Source organism: Apus apus, chromosome 6, assembly GCF_020740795.1.
Source record: "Apus apus isolate bApuApu2 chromosome 6, bApuApu2.pri.cur, whole genome shotgun sequence".
Classification (NCBI taxonomy): Eukaryota; Metazoa; Chordata; class Aves; order Apodiformes; family Apodidae; genus Apus; species Apus apus.
In genome coordinates this window covers 10314968-10338182 of record NC_067287.1, presented here as the reverse complement: position 1 = coordinate 10338182, position 23215 = coordinate 10314968, and the positions used below count along the sequence as shown (strand labels likewise).

The 23215-nt window shown below is 45.4% G+C and overlaps 1 protein-coding gene across 2 annotated transcripts in view; it reads right to left on the bottom strand.

The window, feature by feature from the left end:
• Positions 1–2495: 2495 nt before the first annotated feature.
• The window catches only part of SLC12A8 (solute carrier family 12 member 8), a 51851-nt gene continuing 31131 nt past the window's right edge, over positions 2496–23215 (bottom strand). For both annotated transcript variants that reach the window (XM_051623176.1, XM_051623177.1), the window contains 8 exons: positions 18291–18378; positions 16758–16845; positions 13744–13890; positions 10332–11007; positions 9400–9497; positions 6647–6764; positions 4378–4438; positions 2496–2671 (listed from right to left, as the gene is read on the bottom strand). In XM_051623176.1, the coding sequence (XP_051479136.1) occupies positions 2506–2671; positions 4378–4438; positions 6647–6764; positions 9400–9497; positions 10332–11007; positions 13744–13890; positions 16758–16845; positions 18291–18378 (1442 nt within the window). In that variant the 3' untranslated portion in view covers positions 2496–2505. The remainder of the gene's footprint in view (positions 2672–4377; positions 4439–6646; positions 6765–9399; positions 9498–10331; positions 11008–13743; positions 13891–16757; positions 16846–18290; positions 18379–23215) is intronic.

The window sequence follows — 23215 nt, the reverse complement described above, 5'->3', positions numbered from 1 at the left end:
CTGCTGCCAGGTCCCAGTGGCAGTTATTGCTATCTGGCACTGATGCCAGTCCTGATGCTGCCTTTTTCCAGAAATACTGAGGCATGACCCATCCCTGCACCCCAGAGCCCTCTGGAGAGCCTCCCACCGAGCCCCTGCATGTCACGGTGCCTTGCTCCAGCAAACACAACCAAGATTGTTCCAAAGGGCATTCAGATGCAAAGGGCTGTTGGAGCTGAAGCAGCAGGACCAGTGGTGGCAGGGGAAGGGGACAGCTGCTGAAGACTTAGTTGAAAACAAAGCTGTGGGGCACTTTCCCAATGCTGCTAGCTCAAGGGAGGAGCTGCTTCTACTTCTGGCCCATCATATCCCAGTTTTTGGGGACGAGCAGGGACCATGGTGTCGAAGAGGCAAACACTCCCCCCCACCAAGCCACTCAGCTTCAACCAGCTCCCAGGCAAGGCACACTGCCTTACTTTAAGAAGGGAACTGAATTGTTTAGGAGGAGCTAACAAAGAACTTCACCCAGGAATTTCTGCCCATTAATCATTCTGTGTCATGCTCTGGGGTTTTCTTTTGTTCAAGCTGCAGAGCAACACAGGGCTAGATAATGTCCATCTTGGAAGGGAAAGCACCCGGCAATATTTTGATACAACAGGGCTTTAGGCTTTATGACATTCAAGATTTACAGTACTGGCATTATGGTTGTGTATCACACTGTAACAGGGGATAACACAGCACCACGTGGCTTGCCAGTGATGGATCAGCATCAAGAAGTGTTTGGAGTTTGGACAACAGCAGTAGCTCCAAGGTCAAGGAAGGGCTCTCTAGAGCTGCTGGTCCCAGAGAACCCAGGGAAAGCTCCAGCACGGAGCCACATCCCCACAACACATCCAGAATCTTTGGAAAACAAAGGAAAAAGGCAATGAAAGGAAGTAACCCTGGGAGGAGTGTTTCCAATGCAGAACAACTGACTTGAGATGGCTCAGAGCTGGCCACACAAACTTAACTTCCCTCTTGTCTTGATTAAGATAATTAAGCTAAAAAACTCTTAGCAAAAAACCTGTGACCTGTAAAAATGCATCAATCCCTGCAGTGCACCAGGACTGCTCTCTTCTTCATCTCAGCAGAAAGCCCCCTTTACTTCCCTCTGTAAGAAAGCTGGAAGAGCCAAAGCTGGAGCCAGAGCAGGAGATGTGATGGGGCCGGTAGCACTGAGGTGCTGAGCACAGCAAGCAGAATGGGGCTCAAAGGCATTGAGTGTGCCCACAGCAAGCACAGAGAGGAGCTCCTGGTGACTCAAGATTTTATTACACAGGAGACATAAATAATCTACAGGCTGAAACAATCAGAGAGGAAAGGAAGTGAAAGGCAGTGATTTCCCCCACCTTTTACATCAGAAGAGTTTGTGCTGCTGGGGGGCTTGCCCCAACCCTGAGCCCTCCCTCGCACCTCCCCAGGGCTCTGCCTGGGCTGCTGCCAGCAGGCAGGACTGTGTCCAGCAGAGGGGCTTTTCCCTGGGGGCTAGAAGCAACGGTGACAGGGGCATCCATGCCAGACATCACCCCACCCCACAGCTACTGCCCACCACCCTATGGTCCGCACAGCAAATCCTGCAGCACCCCCTGCTCGACCTCCTGCATCCCAAATCACAGCAGAAGGACAAATGACTCCTTGGGGGAGCTCACTTTAAGCAAAATTAGCAAAAATGGGGCTGAACTTATTTTGTTCAGGCACTTCTGAATCATCTGCCCCTTCCGCATGGAGATGCCCTATTTGGATCCAGCTATGTTGTCAGGTCCCAGGTGTCATGTCAGAAAGGAGGTGGGAAATCACTCTGAACAGCTTCTAAGAAATCATTGTACAGTTTCACAGTAGAGGTCATTATACTGCATTACTGCATTTAAATGTGCAATTCCAGTTGAGAATATATTTCATAATCTCCTTAAGACTTACCACTGATTCTGGCTTATTGTCTAATGCCTTAAAGTACTTTCTAAGACCTTGGAAACTGAAATGCTGAGGTAGAAAAGTACTGTATTACCAAGTAGGCAAATTCATGCTGAGAGGAGAAGTGAATTGACCTGGAAGGTCACATCCATCCATGGCACAGCTGGGAGTGGGATGCTGGCTCCTGCTGCCACGGTCACCACTCCCAGGCACAAAGTGTCCCCAGTCACCCAGAGGACATTTGAAATGGGGAGTCATATGCTTTTATAGCAGTGATGGTCTTTAGAGCTCAATAGTGTTTATAATTGAATTCCTTAAAAGGATTACACTGTCCTCAGTAACTCATCACTTCCCCAGACTGACCCTTTCAGCTGTATTTTTCCTCCCCATTTTAGATAAGATTTGAAACCCAGCAATGCTGTCATTTGCATAAACAAACAAGCTTCGGATATATAAATAACCGTTCACATCCTTTTCTTATGTATTCAAGTATTTCACAAGGCACCGTTCACATTTCTCAATGCTTTTTGAAGTGACAGCTTGATATATAGATCTAGATATATTCTTTGTTGCCCTTCACTGGAATTGATTCACAAACTCCTCTCTGCTCACAAGCGAGGACTGGTGATAGCGATCCCGTGAGGCAAAGTCTGCGTTCTCCTCGGTGAGCTGCGTGGTCTCCATGCCAACTGTTGCAAGGGACGGTGTCACCACGATCTGCTCCTTGGGAGATGGCCTTCTCCTGCAAATACAGAAGGAGAGATGCCCACTCCACCCCCTTGTTTGCCATCCATTACCAGCTGGGCTCCTAGGCTGTGCAAACAAGGCAGGGCGCTTCGGGAGGAAGCAAAATCCTTCTCGGTGCCCTTGGGAGGCACAGAGCTAGCCTGAAAACATTTTCCTGAGAAGACAGACAAAAAAATTTACTCCCTTCCCCCAGCAAACACTGGAAAAATATACATTTTGTCAAGAAATATGTTTCCCCTTTGGACTCACTCCAAACATTGGCTATGGCAAACAGTTTCCACACCATGTAGGTAAAGGAGTTTGGACCATTTCTAATGAAAAGTCCTTCTTATAGTTTCCTAAACTTTAGTGTACATTTCAATTATTTTTGTAACTCTTAAAAAGAAGAGATTTTCCTGCAATCTCTTTATTGCAGAGGCTGATTTTAAGAAAACCTTATTACACACCTGAAAATCAGAACGGCAAGAGCTTATAGCACCAACTCAGACCTCTCTGAGCACCTAAGAGCCTTAGAGGTGTCAAGGATCCTTGACATCCTCTAATGGGATTTCTTCTTTACCTTCAACTCATTAAAAAGCCTTGTCTGGATTTCAAGAAAACAAAGTTTAGGAAAAAAACAGCAAATTACTTCAATGCAATTTCTCACAGCACAGCGAAGGTGGGCTTCAAAATTACCTGCCTGATCCCCAAGAGAGCCAAAATTGTCTTTGTGCTAGCATGAGCAGGAGCCCTGGCACTAGGACAAGGGGACCAAGCTGGCTGGCTGACCACCAGCCCCTGCTCAGTCTTCCTCAGCAGGGTCTTTGCTTCTCGGTCACACTGATGGAAGTGCTAAGGACTGTGCTGCTCTGGATAACCCACAGGAGAAAACCCCCCCATGACAACTGCACTCCTACCCACAAGAAGCAGGGCTACCTCTCTAGGAAGGATAGCTTCTCCTTTTCACATGTGGTGCTTAAATGCCTGGACTTCAATTTATTTTAAAACCACCACAAAATTTGCACACATAAAGCACAGCAGCTCATCTTGTGAAGTCCTTACTACAGTGTTCACCTGCCACAACAAAAACACAACTCAACTGATGAAGAGCATCAAAATTCCACTGCACTGTACAGTGGCAGAGATGGTCACTACTACCCTTTGTGGGAAACCCAGCTGTGATGGAAGTAATAATTAATTACAGATTAACAAAACTAGTTAATAACCCACCAAACTAAACCCATAAGGTCTCTGGGAAGGAAAACCTGAAGACAATGCTACTGTAGTCCCATGTAACCTCAATACTGAATGGTTCCTTTATTGAAGGCCTTGTTTATTGTGTTTGCCCTGTAGCTATTGCAGCTTCCCCTCTCAAATTTCCTCTCAGAAACTTGAGCACAGCTACCATGTGTGCCTAGTAGTTTGCTTTCAGTGGATGGTGGGTGGAAGAGGTAGAGTCCTCCTCATTTCCTACTAGATTTTCCAGCTCCATCCACCAAGGTTGAGCACAGACCTTTGGGGCAAGACAAAACTTAAGGCACCAAGGTATGGGTATCAACTGCCACGTCCACACAGAAGGCAGAAGAGACTCTAGCTCTCTCACTTACCTGACCAGCCACATGCCAGCCTGACGAAAGCAAATGGTTAATTATACCATTAAGAATAACTCTGAGCAAGTCAACTCTACCACCCCTCTCTGTGCGCCAAGCGACTGGTACCAACCTGCACGAGGTGATCAAAACCGACTTAATCCAGCCAAAGAAACTGAAATTTGCTGCTGCTCCTGCAGGGAAAAAGGCACAAGAAGTCAGTGTGCTGCTAATTCTCTCATAATAGCATTAGGCTGTTGATTTCTCTGCATAAAATCCCAAGCCAACATACTTGTTACCAGCCTCCAGTACACAAAGATTTTGCCATGGTGAGAACACTCCTGTGGTCTCCCCACACGCTGTGGCTTTTAAAGGATTGTCAAGAAATTAACTCTAATTTCTCCTGAAGAACAGCTGTCCCCTGCCAGCCTGATGGCTTGTTATAGCCCAGTAAAGCCGTGGGCAAAGCAGGGCACCTGCTGCAGTACCTTTTCCTCCCTAGACAGCCAAGATCATTCCCACTGGAGGGATGGGAAGACAGGAGGAGCTGCTCAGTTGATCTCAGCCACAGTAGCTGTGGCCTCACCATTCACTCCATCCCATCTGATCCCATGGAGAGCTGGTTTAGCTTATTATATCCACAACTAATTTTTCTGATTTCTCTGTAGTTTCCTGCCCTGGCTCACTGCAGAGGCAGGGAAGTGCCAGAGCTGGCAGCAAAAACAGCTGAAGTTTGTGGTGAGGGGCAGGGAGAAGAGCAGGGACTCAGCAGGGCCTGCTGGATTTGGCTTAGGCTGTTGGGGAGAAAAAGAGAGGAGAAGGGTCATGTTAAAATCCCAGAGCATTTCTGCTCCCAAGGTCTTAATTTAGTCCTTAATCCAGAGGATCTCTTGAGCCAGTGTATCCCAACCTTTCTCAGTAGAAGGGTCATTCAGCCTTCTGGAGAACAAACTCATGGATCATTGGATGCCATGTGAGCAGAAAATAACCTTCAGTCCCAGCCAAATAAGAACCAGGCTGAACTTTGAGCATTCATTTCTAACTTTTCCTTGCTGTGCATTGTTTTACTGCATGCATGGGAATACACATGCAAAAGAAATAATAATAATTTAAAAAGTCTAATTGTAATGCCATTATTCAGATCACTTTCCAAAACCCTCCACATACTGAGAAATTCTTCTTAAAGTAATTTTTGGTAAATATTTCAAAAGCAAGTGACAGAGATATAAGATAGTGAACATACAAAGGCAAAGAAAACTGCAAAGCCTGAAAACATTATTTTTGTCTTGTGTAATATATGAGGGCTGTAAACAACTTTGTTATAACTGTTAAAAGATAAAAATCAGCAACTACTATCCACCATCTCAGCTCTTTTTTACTGTTCTATACAGATAAATAGAAAATAAGTCAATTAGAGCAGAAAGACAAGCATCAGTGAGTGATGTTTTGATGGTTACTGAGTGACAACTATTTTTTCCTTTCTCATCCTTTGGGTGTCTGAAATCCAGTCTGTACTTACCTAGTGTCTAATCCTCTTCCATCCAAATAAGCACAGGGAGCTATTTCTGCATTGCTTAGAAGAATTATGGACTCGGGTTCTTTTTACTTTTCTCATCTTGGTTTCTCATCTTGGACAAACAATTGCACATTGTGTGCAGGTACGTGTGGATGCACATACACGTGTGTGTGTAAGGACGTGAGTACAGGCACACTGAGTGTGTCACCCTCTGCCTTCAGGGCCACCCAGCAGTGCAAACCCCTCGTGCAGCCATGCCAAGGAGCTGTAGGGTCTCTTGAGCTGCCTTCTGAATGTGCTTCACTGTTTAATTTTGAACTCATTTAAGCTGATCACACACGCAGCCCTTTCTAATGCCCTCCACCTATTTTCCCAGATTACACTCCCAATATACTCAACCTGTTTGGTTCTGGAATCAAAAGGCTCTCTTGTCCTGCAGTTAGGAATGCTGAAATTTAATCAGATACTTGTCATAATTCCCATTTTCATTAAGGTTTTATCAGATGGGTTTAGGTGGATTAATTAAGTTTATTAAAACGCATTTATGGCAGATTTTTCTCATTGCTGTGATACATTTACAATCTGCCAACACTGTTAAGTCTTAGTATAAGTATCTGCTTTTGCCATGTAAAGTACAATATATTAAAGCAATAAGCTGCAATGTTCAAGCTATGGAACCAGCACTAGCAACAGTTACAACCCAATATAAAATTAAAGAGTCAGAGACAAAAACGTACTCTAAAACCAGCAATGAAACAAAACCCCAACATTCATTGTGTCACCTGCATATCAAACACAGGAGTCTGGATTCCTAATTAAGTTAAATTAAAGCTTAATGAATTCGTAAGCAGATTTAATAATACAGAAAAAACAAAAAGATACTCACCAAGGGGGAGTCCTGGGCTCACTTGGCCGATGTAGAAGTACAGAATCACAGCTGCACCCAGGCTGACAAGGGTGTAGATCCACTGAATGACAAACATTATGATGAGGGACACGATTGCCTGTTGGAAAGACATGGTTTGGGGTTACCCCAGAGCCTGTAAAATAATACACTGATGATGATCTAACAGTCGTTGTTCTGCAAAGCCCAGCAGCTCCACCAGCCTCCTGCTCTGGCTCTGTGTGCAGTGCACAGGGAGGACCACCCAGCACCAGGCATCTCCACACCTCCATCTTTCTCACTGTCTTCTTGAGAGTGTTGTGTAAGAGACAGGCACAGGATACAGCCACTTGGCAGAGAATGGTTTGGGTTGGAAGGTACCTCAAATGTCATCTAGCTCCAACCCTCCTGCCATGGGCAGGGACACCTTCCACTAGATCAGGTTGCTCCCAGCCCCATCCAATCTAGCATTATCCTGACAAGTGTTTCCTTTTAGGTGTAACCCTAGTGATGTCCTGGGATAGGTACACACCAGAGGCTCTCCTTGCACAGCCCAGATACTGCCCATAGGAAGAATGATGCCAGCCACAACCATGTGAGCAGATGAATGCTCCTGCACATTGGTGATTTAGGTCTGTGGTGCAGCAGGAACCCTGGGGAACCATGTCATCTCCTGTCTGCAAAACACTCCATGGTGCATGGCTTTTGGCAACACGTAGAGCATTTCCATCTGGTATTACCAGAAAAGATTTGGGAATGGCATGGCTGAGGTTTCTCAGTAATGAGGTCCCCCAGTTATAGGGAGCCTTGTTTGGCCTTATTGTTCAAAGGAGGGACAGCACACATTTTCAGTGTCATGTTCAACAGCATGCAGGTAGCTTTCAGAGAGCTACCTGGAGACCTAGAGGCAGCATGGGCCTCAGGTCTCTGCTTGGACTTCTCCAAGAGGAGTATCCAGAGGCTCACTGGCTCAGGAGGCAGATTTGGCTCAAGCAGCATAGGAATGGGGGCAGGAATAGGCTCCTTCATGGATCATCAGGGTAGAAGCAGCAAGGGGCAGCATGCAAAGAAAGAGCTAAATGGGTCCAGACTGACATGACTGGTGAAGCTGGGAGAGGGCAGAAGGGAAAAGAGCCCAGGACAAATAAATGCATCTGATTTTTGTCTCTGTGATTTTAATTTGACATCATTGATCCCTTCTCAGCTCTGCTGCAACCTCCTCCAAATCTGACTATTGACAGGAAACCAAATCTGCTCTAGTGAACATGTCAGTCATCTCTGGAAGCAAATTCCCTGCCAACACAGGGACCTGACTGCTCTGCTTGAACCTGCACTTGGGAGCCACATTAGTTACTGAGCCTGGAGACAGCATCAGCATGCAGCCTCCTACAGGTGCCATCACTAGAGAGGAGCCTCCAGCATCTGTCCCAGCTCTGTCACCACAATCTGGTGGGACCCCTCATGAGAAGCTGGCTGCTAGCAGCAGTAGCAATTTGAAAAGCAGGTGTCAAGCTCCACCTGAGGATTAAACTAAGAGGTTTTGGTGTGGTCAAGTGGGTTTGTTACATTTTACACACAACTATGAAATCCCCAGCCATGCAGCAAAGCCATATGGTTCATTCATTATGCATATCTGACCCTTTCCCTGTCATGTGCCCATTAATCCCTCTTCCCAAGATGAATTTAAATATCCTAAACTCCTCAGCAGCTTGAGACAGAAGCTACTGAAAAGTAACTTATTCTTACTCTAAATAACGTTAGTGCAGGAGGAATGCCCCACTTCCCTTCCTCAAAAGGTGGAATTCCACAGCCAGGCTGCTGCTATCAGGAGGTCAGCACTATTGAAACCCCACCCCGAGCTTGCAGAAACTGGTTCATACATAAAAACAACACAGGTTTGAAGCTGATGTCTCAGTCCATCTCACAGCAAGAAAAAGCAGGTTGGCTCACCATGAAAGAGGGGAACTGATTTTTTTCCCAGCCAGCCATACATCTGGAGACCCCAACGTAAGAAGGACATGTAGCTCCTGGGGAAAGTCCAGAGAAGGGCCACAAAGATGATGAGAGGGCTGGAGAAGCTATGAAGGCAGGCTGAGAGAGCTGGGGTTGTTCAGCCTGGAGAAGAGAAGGCTCTGAGGAGACCTCATAGTGGCCTTCCAGTGCCTGAAGGGGCTACAGGAAAGATGGGGAGGGGCTTTATATAAGGGCACGTAGTGATAGGACAAGGGGTAATTGATTAAAGATCAATTGATGGAAGATACATTAGGTAGAAATTCTTTAGTGTGAGGGTAATGAGACACTGGAACAGGTTGCCCAGGGAAGCTGTGGATGCCCCATCTCTGGAAGTGCTCAATGCCAGGTTGGATGGGGCTGTGAGCAACCTGGTCTAGTGGGAGGTGTCCCTGCTCATGCACAGAGGTTGGAACTAGATGATCCTCAAGGTCCCTTCCAATCCAAACTATTCTGTGATTCTATGATTTCTGAAGTCCTAAGATGCCAGACTTGGAATTTGTATCTTTTTGTTTTGGGATGGGGTTTTTTTGCAGGTGTTCTCTGAAATACTGTGTCATCTGGTTTCTCTGAATTAGAACTGCTGGATGCAAGGTACCTTAGTACTTTAGTTCAGGTGACCTGGAATAGTAGAAACAAATGCCAATTTAAATTACTGGAGTGCATTTACACTGCAGTAAGTGATGACTTTCCATCTGTTTTCTACAACCACAAACCAGCACTCAAACTAAAAGAAAATTACTTACACCAGCCAAGGAAACCCAGTGGTTGCAGAATTTAGAGTAGAAGGATTCTGGCATTTGCTGAATATCCAGCTCTGGAATTTGTTGTTTTATAGGTGATTCTAAAGAAGAGAAAAAAAAAAAAAAAAGATACATTAGAAAGGTGCTGAAGTGGGTTGTGGTTGTTTTTTTCCTACTTTCATTACCATGTTGCAGAAAACCAAATCCAAAATTCTAGCTGACAGCTGAAACTAGGACACAGAGCTTAACCAAATCTTTTAAAATCAAAGCAAAAAAGATAAAAAGAAATGTTGCCAGCCCTAGTGCTGAGTCCACTTAAAGGCCACATCTGCCCATCTCTGCCTCAGTTTCCCTATTTGTGAAAGAAAAGAAATAAGGCTTTTCCTCATTGGAAGGGTTTATGCACCTTCATTGGATAACACTGACAAAACACTACAGCACTGAGATAACAAACTGCAAGCAAGCACACAGGACCAAACACCCCCGTGGCCAACACAGCACATTCAAACTCTTAGCTGTGGATGTTGACCCCCAGGCCCCACCAGTGGCACAGGGACCACTGCATTTTGACAGCCCGAGTTTCAGGCTTGCACAGCTCCATCCCTCCTGCCCTGCGCCAGGATGAAGTAAAACCCCAAGATGCACACCAAACCTTTTTAATGTACAGTGTTAAGTGTGCATGTGTAGAATAATGAGCATATAGTAAACAAGCCTACACTAAATATAGTCCTGCCTGCTTTCCTGTGATTAATCTTCCTTAGGAAATTGCACTGGAACTTCTCCTGTGATGCATTGCCATGAACCCTACCTGCCCCTGCAATAAATGATATTACTGCTATGAATCATTGAACGACAGCCCCATATAAGGCTAGTTTCACACCTTCCTCCAGGAAAGCACTGTGAACATGGAGCTGCCTGTCTCCTACAGCCCTCACCTTCCCCCCTCCGGCCAGGGAGCACGGTTGCCTTGCTGCAGAGCTGCTCCCCTGCCTCCAGGATCCCTGAGCTGTGCTGGGCATCCACAGCAGGTGATGAGCACGGGCCTGGGTCACACCAACAGCTCTGCTCAGTCAGGTCCTGCTGGATCTCCTGGTGGGGCTCCACAGTCTCATTCCAGCTGCACTGAGGCAAGGGAGCATCACGATGGAGATCCAGGAGAAAGCTGTCTTGTAACGTCTGCTTGGCTGGCTTCTTTGCCTTCTTTTGTTTGACCTTTTGGGTTAAATTCTCAGCTCTGTCTTTTTTGCAGGCTCCTGGCTCATTACGAAATGGTTTAAAAAGCTGGTCCATGTCTTTCCTGAATTCCAGCAAGGTGCCATTTGATCGGCTTTGAATTACTCCATCTGCTGCACGGCTGGAGGACTTGTTGAAAATTAAAGGCTGGGAGGAGTGAGCAGGCTGAGTGTTTTCCATCTGGGTCTCGTCAGGTTTCTGCTGAATGTTGTAGCTCAAGGAGACAGAGAAATAGGAATAGTCTACAGCAATATACGTCAGCATGAAGTTGATGGTGACTATGGGGGCAAGAACGTTCACTTGCCCAATGAAGACAAAAGCCATAGTGATGACACTTGTTAAGCAAATTGCAGCCACTGGAGTCTTGTTGGGTCCTTTCTAATTCATAAATAAAACAAACATAGATTTAAATTAATAAACTTAACAAGCCTTGCCACATGGCTTCCCCACTTGCTCCGCTGCCATGGGTGGTTACCTGGGTGCTCTGCAGTACCCCTCTAGTCATTAAATGCATGCATACATGTGCAAGCAGAGGCTCACCAGCCTAATTACTGAAAGGACAGGTTGGAAGCCCCAAGCTGCTGAGCTCCCACCTCACCTCTGAGCCTCACTGAAGCTTTGTTTTTGGAAAATACATCCACGCTCACTCCACATCTCCATGGCAAAACAATGCCATGAAAGCAGCAAATCAAGCTTCAGAGAGATTTGTGGGGCATATGGGAAGTCTGGAAATAAAACATGTTCATTAAACTGTTTGTCTCTAGTATCTCTACAAGACTCAGCCTTGCTTCCTACCTCAAGGCTCCCGTGCTGCCGTTGGGAAGGCTCCGACTGCCAGAGGCAGCCAGGAAAATGCTGCCAGCACAGAGCTCTGCCTGCACAGAGCTCTGCCACCAGCTTCTGGCCCTGCCCTGACCCAAGGCTGAGCCAAGTACATGGTCTGCTGAGCCCTCTCTGCACTTGAGGTTTCTTTCCCTCCTTTCTCGCATCCAAGCTGCATCTGCTGGGTGGCTGGAGGAATGCAGCAGAGGTTGGGCAGCTGAGGAGGCTGGAGAGCAGGAGTCAGCCCCAGTGATGCTGGGAGTGTGTCAGGAAGGCAGGCAGCCAGGAGAAACTCCACCTGCTCTTCTCCTTTGGGATGGGAGGAAAGCAGAGAGAGAGAAGAGACAAAGCAAAGTGCATCAGGGGGTGGAAAGACTGAGCCATCAGCTCATTAACTTTAATCCCAGGTCTAATGTGCCCTTCCTTGGACCAGACACTGTCTTGCCTTGTCAGTACCCAAAAAGCCTGTGCAGGCTGCATGAAGAGCTTGCTGGAAAATATCTTACAAGATATCTTACAAAATATCTTAGGTTTTCCCTTCACTGCGTGTTCTTCTTTAATAAACACACAGCTCAAATGGAAACTATTTTTATGTCCTGTACTCCACTCTTATTTATTAATAGAAAAGGGGACCAGGTCTGGACCTTACATCTTTTCATAATGAAATAGAAATATATCTTAGGGATAAAGGAACACAGTTCTCATAAAGCATCTTTGGTATCAGAAAGATGCACTGGGGTGGGGAACATGTGGCACCATCTCAGGATGCCTCTGGCTTGGGTTTAACTCTACAGAAAGTAGCAGAGTCCTTCCCATCAGCTGGGGTTATGGTGACTACAGCATTTTTTTCAAGCATGAAAACAACTTGATGAGGAACGGCTTCGTAAGGGCAAACTAAATGTATTAACTCTCCATAAACCAATCTAGACATTTTTCAAGGAGGCAGAGAGAAAGACGGGGGTAAAGCGATCTGCCTCTGTCATCTCACCTCTTTTTGAGCCCCTTCCAGGATGGCACTTTGCTCAGAGTTCAGAGCAGAAAATCTGACAGAAAGACAGAAATTATCAGAGAAAGAGGGAATCAGCTCTGCAGGCAACTTTGCTATATTACTGGGAATTTGCAAAGGATTGCCAAGTGGAGAACAGCCTTTTCTGGGATTGCCTGACAACGGCCTTCAGGAACTGGAAGTTTTTGTTGTGGTTATACTTCCTGCTTCACTTATAATTATTGCTATTTATTATTACTATTATTATTACTATATTTTTAGAAAATTACTTTGAGAGACATAAAACAAAGTCTAGAAAACTATTATACCTGTAAACCATTTAAAATATTTTAAACATTCCTAAACTCCAATATTTAAAAATATTTTTCTGCATTTACAAGCTGCTCTGAAGGAGCAAATTGTAATAAGATTTTTCTAGCCACATGGTACAGACAGTTACAGGCTGCAGATTACTGAGAGCAAGGGGATTATTTTCCCTGTTTAGAAGAAGGGAAAGACAAAAAAAAAGAAAGATTGCTCTCAATGTGTAGCCCAGGACTAGAGTCCTTAGTAACTGGTACTCTGACTATCTCATGGAATGACTCCCATACAGAGGATTACTACCTAGGACAAGGAAAAAGCCTCTTGTCATATTCAAAGTAAGGTTTTGTTTGGAAACATCTCTAAAGCTTAGCAGCTCCCTAACTTAACCTTTCAAATCTATCCTTTGGTTTTATTTTTTAGTGTCGAAAAGGCACCTTATCTTACAAAAAAGTGTCCTCTTTGCCAGCACGTGCAGGTGGAATCCAGGACTAGTCATGTACTCAGCTATAAGGTTACCTCAGAGGACAGCAACAGCTCAAAGAAAAAGCACAGAATAAAAAGAGAAGAAAACAGAAAAAGAAAAGATAAAGAGGCAGTTACCACTTAATCAAAGTGCTTGGACAAAAGTGTCAGGCCTCTGCCCTGGAGGTGAGGGCAGAGAAGAGCTAGGTAACTCCCTTGGTCATTGTTAGATTGAGTACCAGCATAGATAAGGCATTTGGGAGGAAAACAAACAAAGAAACAAACACAACAAACAAACACCAAAACCAAAAACCACCAAAACAAACAAAAAAAACCAACAGTGTTTGCAAAAAACCACCCATTTCCCAGCTTTTCTGCCCACTCGAGGATACCAGATCCCAAGCCTTCCCCTTCCTCTATTTTCATACCTCCCCCATCTCACCCCACAGACACACAGAAATCCCAGCCAGTTGTCCTTCAGGTGAAGGTTTGACAGCAGTCTCAGAAAAAGGATGACTAACCCCACGTCCAAGAAAGGCAAGCCTGGGGATCACATTCTCCTGGGCAATGCACTGCAGGATCCTGGGTGCTCCGTACAGCCCCCCCATGCAGGAGGCCAGGGATGAGATGTACAGCCCTAGCAAAAACAGGAAACCCACCAAGGATACCTGGAGGAAGCAGGGAGAATACAAAGTTGATTATTTTGTTCTTTAAAGATACCTGAGCAGTTTTAAGGACATGTATTTTAAGAGATCACATATATTTTGTAACAGTGCAAACGAACAAAGTGAGTGAGCCTTGGGAAAGCAGCAATTTAACTTGTCTGTGGCATAAAGTGCAAGCAATTAATACAGGAAAATTATCCCATAAAAGTAATTTAATACTGAACATCCTGTACTGGCAGAGCCATTTGACAAGCTCATATCCAAGAAATTCTTTGTCACTTGGAGCAATTGCAGCACAGCAGCAGCTATTAGATTCCCCTTAAGTAACTGGAAGTGAGTTTATTTCAGGAGAGATCACTTTTATACAGAGCACATCATACAGGAAAAGCTGCCCAGGCTTCCAACCATCCAAAACAGGAAGACAAACCCCTGTGTCCCAGAGGGGAAATCCAATCCTGAAAGAAAATCCACAGTAAAACCAAATCAAAATTGCCACTTAAACAAATGCCATCTCAAAAAATATGCTCTGAAGGATATAATACAATGACCTTATTTTCCTGTCTTCAATGAGAAAAGAATTTCCTTTGGCCAATATGAAATTAAAAAATAATAATAATAAATCTTTAAAGCTACAGTGCTAATAAGGGTGGGTTTATTACCAGCTTCTAGTGATCACCTTTTCAAATGGGGAGCATCTCCTGTGGGCATGGAGGGAAAGGAGGGCAGCTCATGGTCTGTTACAGAAGCAAGGACTGGGATCCCCCTGTGCAGGTCCCAAGAGTCAAGAGCTGTAAGCAGCATCTCTAAAAAAACCCCACCCAAACACACAAAGCCCCTCCATATGAACACTATGCAAGAAAGCTTTGGACTGGGAGTGTTCCTGGTACCATGGGGTAAGGACACGGGCAGACATGGCCAAGAAGTCTAAGGTCTGGGGTCACCTTAGCCGTCCCCATATGTGCAAGACCACATGAGCCTGGCAGCCAGGCACAGAGAAGGGCAAGACATGAGGGACAACACAGGCACAGAGGCTAGGCAGGGAGAAAACACCCAAATTTTGGTCCAGATCCATCCTGCCCGTCTCCACTGAAGCAAGCTGCTGGAGGTGAAGTCAGACAGACAGACATCCATGGATGTCACCAAAGGCAGGTCCCCCATGTCCCATGTGTCCTTCACTTCCACCCCTCCTCTCATGGAAAACAAAGTCTAAATGAAAACAGGTAATCCATGCCCCTGTTCAAGGCAGGTGGCACAAGCTCTATTAGAAGGAACTACAAAACTTGACCTGGCTAAAAATGATTCAGGCTACATCTGCCTTTTCCTCACCTGTGATATCCACAGGCAGCAAAGAGGAGTTTGGGTAAAAAGCCTTAAAATGCTTGCTGCTTGGGGAAAGCATGTAAAATTGATGCTGGTGTCCAGTAGAAACTTCCTACCACAACAATTATTTTCCCCATGAAAATTCACTCGGCCTTGTGAATTTTATCTTGCAGGACAGAAGAAACTGGAGGCAAAGATGAGCAGATATCAGCTGATATCCATTAGACCCATGGACAGAAACTCAATGGGGAACCTTCCCTTCCCTATCCTCTAATTCTGCCTTGCTCTGAGAAATACTTGAAAGAAACAATCACTTATGCCACACATCATATATTATTTTAGCTGCCAAAAATGCTTGCATTTAAATGTACTACTTGACATTCAAATGAGGGTGAGAGGGGAAGAGTCCTTTTCACTGAGGCTGATGAAAGAGTTTGCTGGGGGGTTTGAGCACGAGGAGTATGAATACTTGGTAAGAAATTGGCACTTCGAGCTCATTAGAAGTGAAATTACTGGATCTCTGGATCTCATTTTGATGTTTAAAAAGACAAACAAGTATTGTAAGGGGAAAAAAACCAGCCAAGCACTCATTCACCTGTGAGTGATAGAGAGAGAGAGTTTGCATATTGGATGTGTAATGATCTTTCCTCCTCCCCTCCTCAAACAAAGTCATTACCTTCTAAAGCAGCTTGTAATAACTCAAAGAAGCAACACGAATACTGGGACCACACCACTGTTTTGTTCCATGCTAAGGCAAACAAAACTGAATTTTCTTTCTTGTTTTATATCTAATCTTAGCGAGTATCTTGACATTCTTTAGTGGGAGATTTTTCATCCCCCCTCACCCCTGCAGAGGGTTTTGAAGCTAAACCACAGCTTTAACAATCTCTTTCTCTTCAGCTGATTCACTTACAGCTGATTCTTTTAGTTACTGTATTTTTCACCCACTAAGTCTGTCACACTGAAGAAACAGTGTCAAATATGGCAAACCCACGACTATGGATAATTTAAATAATAACAGAAAATTTACCCCTTCCATAACCCTTTTAAAGTAAGACAATAGCACACAACAAAACCTTTTGCTCTCTTGTTAAAGGCCTGCAATGATAAGGTTCATTGCATGTAACTACAAACCCCCCTCATGTACCTACACCCATGTGGAATGTCTCGAGTTTAATAATCCTATTGCTCGCCCTGCAATTACAGCCTGCTAGATATGGAAATGTAAGCTTCACTTGACTTAGTGAAGATAAGCAGTGGGGTTCTTTAGAGGTTTCAATTTGGTCTAGGCTTTCACCAGAGAAATGATACATTGAATAAAATACAGCATTTCTTATTAGGCCACATTAGCATATTTTAGCTCTTAAAGCAATTGCTGGGTGATGACACCAAGATTCAGCATTACTGGCTGTGCAATGGGGAAATACCATTTCAGTGAGGGATGGGTACCCAAATTCCTTAGGCTTTTGGAAAATTCAACCATTCAGTAAGGCTGGTGGCAACCCGAAAGCAGTTATACAAAACCATGCAGGGTTATTTGAAGAAGTTACCTTCTCTGCTATCATGAAGTCATAGCGGAGTGACTGGCGGGTACAAATGGCTCCCAGCAGGAAAACAAAGACCATGTACAGAAACCACCTGCAAACAACAAAAATTAACTATTTTTTGCCAGCAAGACAAGACCATTGAGAATTCTGCCCATTAGCAGAGCCAGGAGAAGGGCAAGCACCTACAAGCTGGGTCTTCAACCACTCTGCAAAGGCTGTTCCTCCATGATTTAGCCTCAGGGCTACATTTAACACTGGTCCATGTTACCTACCTACCACAGTGTACCAGGGCCAGCAGCAGCATGACCACATGGTACCCCTGAGGGGCAGCTACCTGCACCCTTGATGTGCCCATGGGAGGAATAACCCAGTCATGGGGACAGACTTTTTAGCAGGTCCTGTTGCAATAGGACAAGGGGTTACAGTTTTAAACTAAAAGAGGGTAGATTCAGACTGGACATAAGTAAAATAATGTTTTACAATGAGGGTGGTGAAACACTGGGACAGGTTGCCCATGGAGGTGGTAGGTACTTCATCCCTAGAAACATTCAAGGTCAGACAGAGCTCTGAGCAATCTGATCTAGTTGAAGATGTCCCTGCACACTGGAGAGGGGCTGGAATAGATAACCTTTGAAAGGTCCTCGTCCAGTTTGAAGCATTTTATGATTCTGCACATACATAGGTCCCCTCATCTGTCAGTGATGTGAAACACTGCAGCCAGCCTGCTCTACAACCTCAGTCCTGATCCTCCTTTGGTATCTCTGATACTTCCATAACTCAGGTGGGGGGATAAGCTTATCTGTCTGCAAAGTCCAGGCAGCAGAGGTGTGAATGATCACAGTCCATCCAGCAAGCACCAATTTCAGCACAAATCCCTCCCTATTCAGAAGATCCTTCCTTCCTGTCTGAACCTTGATATGTAATTAAATGCAATACTTTCTAAAGCAATTTAGATGGCAAATAAAACAGGCAGGAACCTGATGATGGTTTTTTTTTGTGTATGTATCAACACTATTTTATTTTATTCCTAGGAAAGCACTGCTAGGGGATGCAGGATTCCTGCATTTCCCTGGTGCAGGTAGGTAGCTCATCTCACCTCTCTTGGCCCTGTTTTCCAGAATAATAAATATGAGAGTTTTCTCCAGTTTTTTATATAGTTGTATATTTTGCTATTATATTTTCTGTTTATATAGAAAAGAAAACACTTTGAAATCAACAAGTGACAAAATCACTCTTCCCCAAGCCTTTGAGAACTTGGCATCCTGTGCTCCGGGACAGCCAGGCTGCAGCAGCACAACCCCTCTAACACCAACACACATCCCACCCTTCCGAGGAAGGACTGATTATATCCTCCCTTAATGAACCTCTTCTCTAACCCACCCGGAGTAGGTGGTGGTAATGGATGATCATTTGAATGAGAGCCAGACTTTAATTTTCCAGATGGCTGAGTAATAAAAGGCTGAGGGGAACATGCAGTGGATTGGTCACCTCCAGGGCAGTCTCCAAAGGGTAAATTTCCCCCGGTGTGTGACTTACGAGGTGCCGATGGCAGCCAGAGACCCCAGGGGGATGTTGGTAGCAGGCTTCTGGAGATCTCCGCTCATATTGAACCCAGCCATCACACCTGCATTTTGCAGACATAAATGCAATTTAGAGTCAATCTAAGTTGTAGCATGTATAAGACATAACATGTAATGTAATTTAATCAATCAGTTAATTGATTGCTTCAGAACAGTAACCATATCACTGCATTACACTTCCACGCACACCATCGACTGGTTGGTAGGAAACTGTCCATGTCTTTAATAGCAGCAAGCCACCACTAACACATCTACAAAGAGCCCTTTGTCCAGTTTGAACAATGCTGGAGGGAACAAAACAGGAGCAGCAATAGGAACAAAACCCATTTTATCTTAACGCAAACCTCACAGAAGACAGTGCTGTCCAGCTGTTGAAAAGAAAAATGCTACCGTTCATCACAGCAGGGCATTCAGCAGGTGGTACTGCCCCCCAGCCCCTGCCAGATCCGTTACAGGTCCCTGCATTCATGGGGGACAACTGCTGTTACAAAAAAGGCCTGTCCCATCCCTGTTTAATGATGATCACATGCCCCTTTAGCAGAGGGAATAACAGTGCTCAGCACGTAGGTGGCACCTCCCAGCCAAGGGACCCGCTCTGGAAGGAGGAATTATCTCTGCTTTGCAGATAGGAAAACAGAAACACTGAGAGGGCAAGTGACTGTCCCAGTGTCACGTAGAAAACACATGGCAGGACTAAGAATAAAGTACTGAACTGTTATTTTGGGCCAGAGTACAGGGACAGTCCTTAGCCTAAAAAATTACCATCTACAGATGCAGGAAAGGGAAAGAGGATGGAGCCACACTCCATGTTGGGGCTAGGAACCCAAGGTACAAATTGGTTAAGAGGCTTTGCCCACAGTTGAAGGAGTCATACCAGACTCAGCAAAAAACCCACAACTTCTCTTGTCACATTATCCCAAAACTTTTCCCAGAAGACTTCAGATATCTGCTATAAATAAATTTGAAAAAATGAATAAAAATCTGTGATTTAGGATCCTGATGAGAATTGGGACAATTTGAAGGCAGAAGAGCCTACTGAGGACACTAACTTCTGCCCATCACTGTCCCACCCCTCGGATGTCAGACTAACATCTTCATAAAGAAGCAGAGGCCAGGTGCCAGCCAGCTGTGCTCACGGGATTGTCCTCATCAGCCAGGGTGTGATCACCACAGAGCAACAATGAGGAGGAGGATGCCAACACCATGGCATGCAGGGTATCTGCCAATCCTGGCCACAGGGGACCAGCAGCACGCTGGTCCCCTTCTTGGTTGCCAAGCCCAGCAATCATTCCTCATTTCCAGAGGGCATAAGAATGACAAAGTCAGTCTTTGAGGCTGCAAATCCGAGTGGCTACAACTTGAAATCAGTGGCAACCCATCGCATTTTAACACTCAGACACTAATTGCTGCTTGGAAGGGTTTTCTCCCAAGACAAAGGAGCCATGGAACAAATCCCAGGGGAAAGGGAACAAAGCCAGCTCAGCAGGACAGCTGCTTTCCCTACAGACCCTGCAAGGTCACCAACATACTGCCACCTGGGAGCAACAGTTGGGTTGCTAATTAGGGAGCAGAGACTCATCTCCCTGCTCTGTCCTGGGCTTTGCTGTGCATCTTCACAGCTCTGTGTCCCTGTCTGCTTGCTGGGAATCATTAACACTTCTCCTCGCTGTGCTGCCATGAGGAGAGCACATTAACGAGCACAAGGCACTCACACACTGCCAAACACATCAGCTAAGCATCCAGGGCTTTATTTAATTATTACTAATAATTTTTTCCTTGATGATCTTTCTCCCCTCCCCTTTGATCATCCCACCCAGCAGTCATCTTTCTCTGACCTCCTCTCCACCACAGAGGTGGAGCCCCAACAATCCCCATAGTCTCCTGACATTCCTCAGCTCCTGGAAGAGCTGGCTTCCAGACTGAAAAAGTGTATTCCAGATTTGAATCCTTGACACCACACCAAAAACATTACAAATCAAAACGAGTTCTTAATTTTCTCCTGGAAGACTATTTCCTGGATGCACTTCTGAATAGCACTGTTAAAAGCCAGTCTGCTGGTTTCTCCCCACATAAAGCTTCCAAGCACTGTTCAAGCACTCCTGCTTTTACCCAGCTACACCATGGACTTAGCTGGAGGTGAGAAAAGTTAGGAAGGCAGAAGTCCACAGAAATGGTCACAAAACTCTTGCTAAGTGAAGCCTCTATGAAGCACTCCAGTGATATACTACTTGGCAACTCAGGGCCAAAGCAGAAAGCTGAGAATACTCTGATTTTTTTCTTCCAAAGGGAGTAAACTATTGTCAGAAGGGCAGCTGTTAATCTCCTGTGCCTCTTGGCCAAGTTTCCCAAACATCTGTCACCACCTCTCAATCTTCCAGCTTGAGCTTGACTCACCTCTTCCTCACCCAAACTCCTACCTCAGCAAAGCACTGGGGAAACACCAAAATGGCATCTTCTGGATGGAATATGGACAAAATTTGGATACATGAGTCATCTGCGCAGCGATGACTGCGCAGCCCAGGCAGCCTCCCACAGACCCACACAAATGCAGGAGCAGGCAGGAGACGACCTGCCAGAGCCCACATAAATGGGATCTTGAGGTGGATGACTGACCTTCTGCTCAGCAGCAACCAGGGGTCAGGCCCAGGCCAGCACACACCATTAGCTTCTGTCAGGACCTCTGGCTTTCACTGATGAAGGCTGAGGCCACCACAGAAAGAATCAACACAGATGTTCTCAGCCACTCAGGCCAAAGCCATCTCCTCCATGCTGCAACTATGGCTCAGACCTGACTAGCACAGACATGTGGACAATCTGCTAGCACAGGCGTTTGGACAATGCAAAAGCCACCTCTCCACCATCACCCAAAAAGTAGTTCTCCGGGCAGGATGACAGCTGCCAAAGGAAAGTGCTGAGAAGGTCTTTTACAAGCAGAAGACTAACCAGCCCCCTTTTCAATGAAAGGACACTTGATTAATTTTTAAAAAACCTAAAGGATCTCCACCACCCACAGCCTCAGTCACCCCCTGCCAGAGAACTGCCACAAGCAGCCCTTCCGAAAAGTCTGGCTACTCAACAGAAGAAAAAGACCTACACTTGCATATAAAATTCAACAACAGAGAGAAGCTGGGATGTTCCTTACTCCAGACACACACCCTAGGGAAATAGCCAATCCCTTCTAAACTCAAGCAGTCGTATCTGCAGATTGTCCATGGAGAAAATTATCCACCTCTCTGTTTCAGTGAGATAGCAGGCTGGATTTTCCACACTGCCTATTATCTCAGAGAGCAGCAGATAATGACGAAGCTTCTGGACGAGGAAGCATGAAAACACAGTCAACTCAGCCAGGAAATTATGGCTGAGACAGTCTGTACGTTGCTGTGATTCCCAGTGTAATCCTGTCCTGGGCATCATCCAGGCATTGGATACGTGCACGAGGGGACCACCTACATGGTACATTAGACACAACCAGCAGCTCCACCAGCTCTGGCTTCTGACCTCACCAGCCATGGTTTATAGCTGTAGATATGACCACTTGCAAACACCCATTGCATTTTCCAGTTAATTTACTATAAAATATAAAAGGGCTTTTTTTCCCTTCACCCAAGAGATGAAGAATGGAAAATCTTAGATAAGAACTGTACTTAATTTTTTTTAAAGGGCCAAATTCTCCACTGATGTAAGCTGGCACCTCTCCATAGACTTCAATGGAGTGGTGCCAGTTTACATCATCTGATAACTTAGCCCAAAACTTCTAAATCTATTTGCTGTCATTTTGCAAGTGCCAAATATGGTTTATTTCAGAACTGGTTTCAGCACGATGACATTTTCCACTAACACGGCTTCAAACGTTGCCTCACTTTCTTGTGTCACATGACAACACCCTTCTTTTATCAGACAGAAAAACCCAGGGATTTTGTAGAAAAACATTCTCTGCACAACAGAACCAGTGCTGAGCTTCATGGTAAAGTTGCACTGATGGCTGCACAGAGGCTGCTGCTGTTGCTGTGCAGTCCTAGGAGCTGAAGGTGGGCAGGCAGGTCATAGAATCAGAGAATGTTAGGGGTTGGAATGGACCTCTGGAGATCCTCTAGTCCAACTCCCCTGCCAGAGCAGGTTCACCTAGAGCAGGTTGCATAGAATGGCATCCAGGTGGGTTTTGAATGTCTCCAGAGACAGAGACTCTATAACCACTCTGGGTGGCCTGTCTGAGTGCCGTGCCACCCTCTAAGTAAAGAAGTTTCTCCTGGTGCATAGATGGAACTTCCTATGTTCAAGTTTGTGGGCACCACTGAAAAAAGACTGGCCCCACCCTCCTGACACCCACCCTTTAAGTACTTAGAAGCATTGATAAGATCCCCTCTCACGTCCTGAGCCCCCATCCCTGCACAAAGCCCTGGGTAGATAGGTAGCTGGGTGCTTGCTATCAGAGTAGCAACTAAACATGTGCATTAAGAAGGTGTTTAGAAACAAACAGAAAAAACATCTGATTAATGCACAGCATCTCTGTAGGGGTCTGTTCACACCTTCCACAGTGAGTACGTTAGTCTTTCTGATTGAAGCCAGCAAATCTGAGCCTCTCATACCCATGCACTCCCCTTTAGGCCAGCTCTACTTGTATGTTTTGGATCACCCAGCTACTTCTCAATTATTAAATTACAAACTTGGGGGACTAAAGCCAGCTGCACTGCACATCCAGCTGAATTATTTAAACAGCTATTACCCAGGAAGCAATGGACTTGCCTCTGCTGACCACCACTCAACTGTAAAATCAGGATAACTTCACTCACATTGCTGGAGCTGCACCAATAAAACAAAGAGGAATGGAGAAAGCAACTGGACTTGGAACAAAACAATCCAAGGAGGATGCTCACAGGAGGC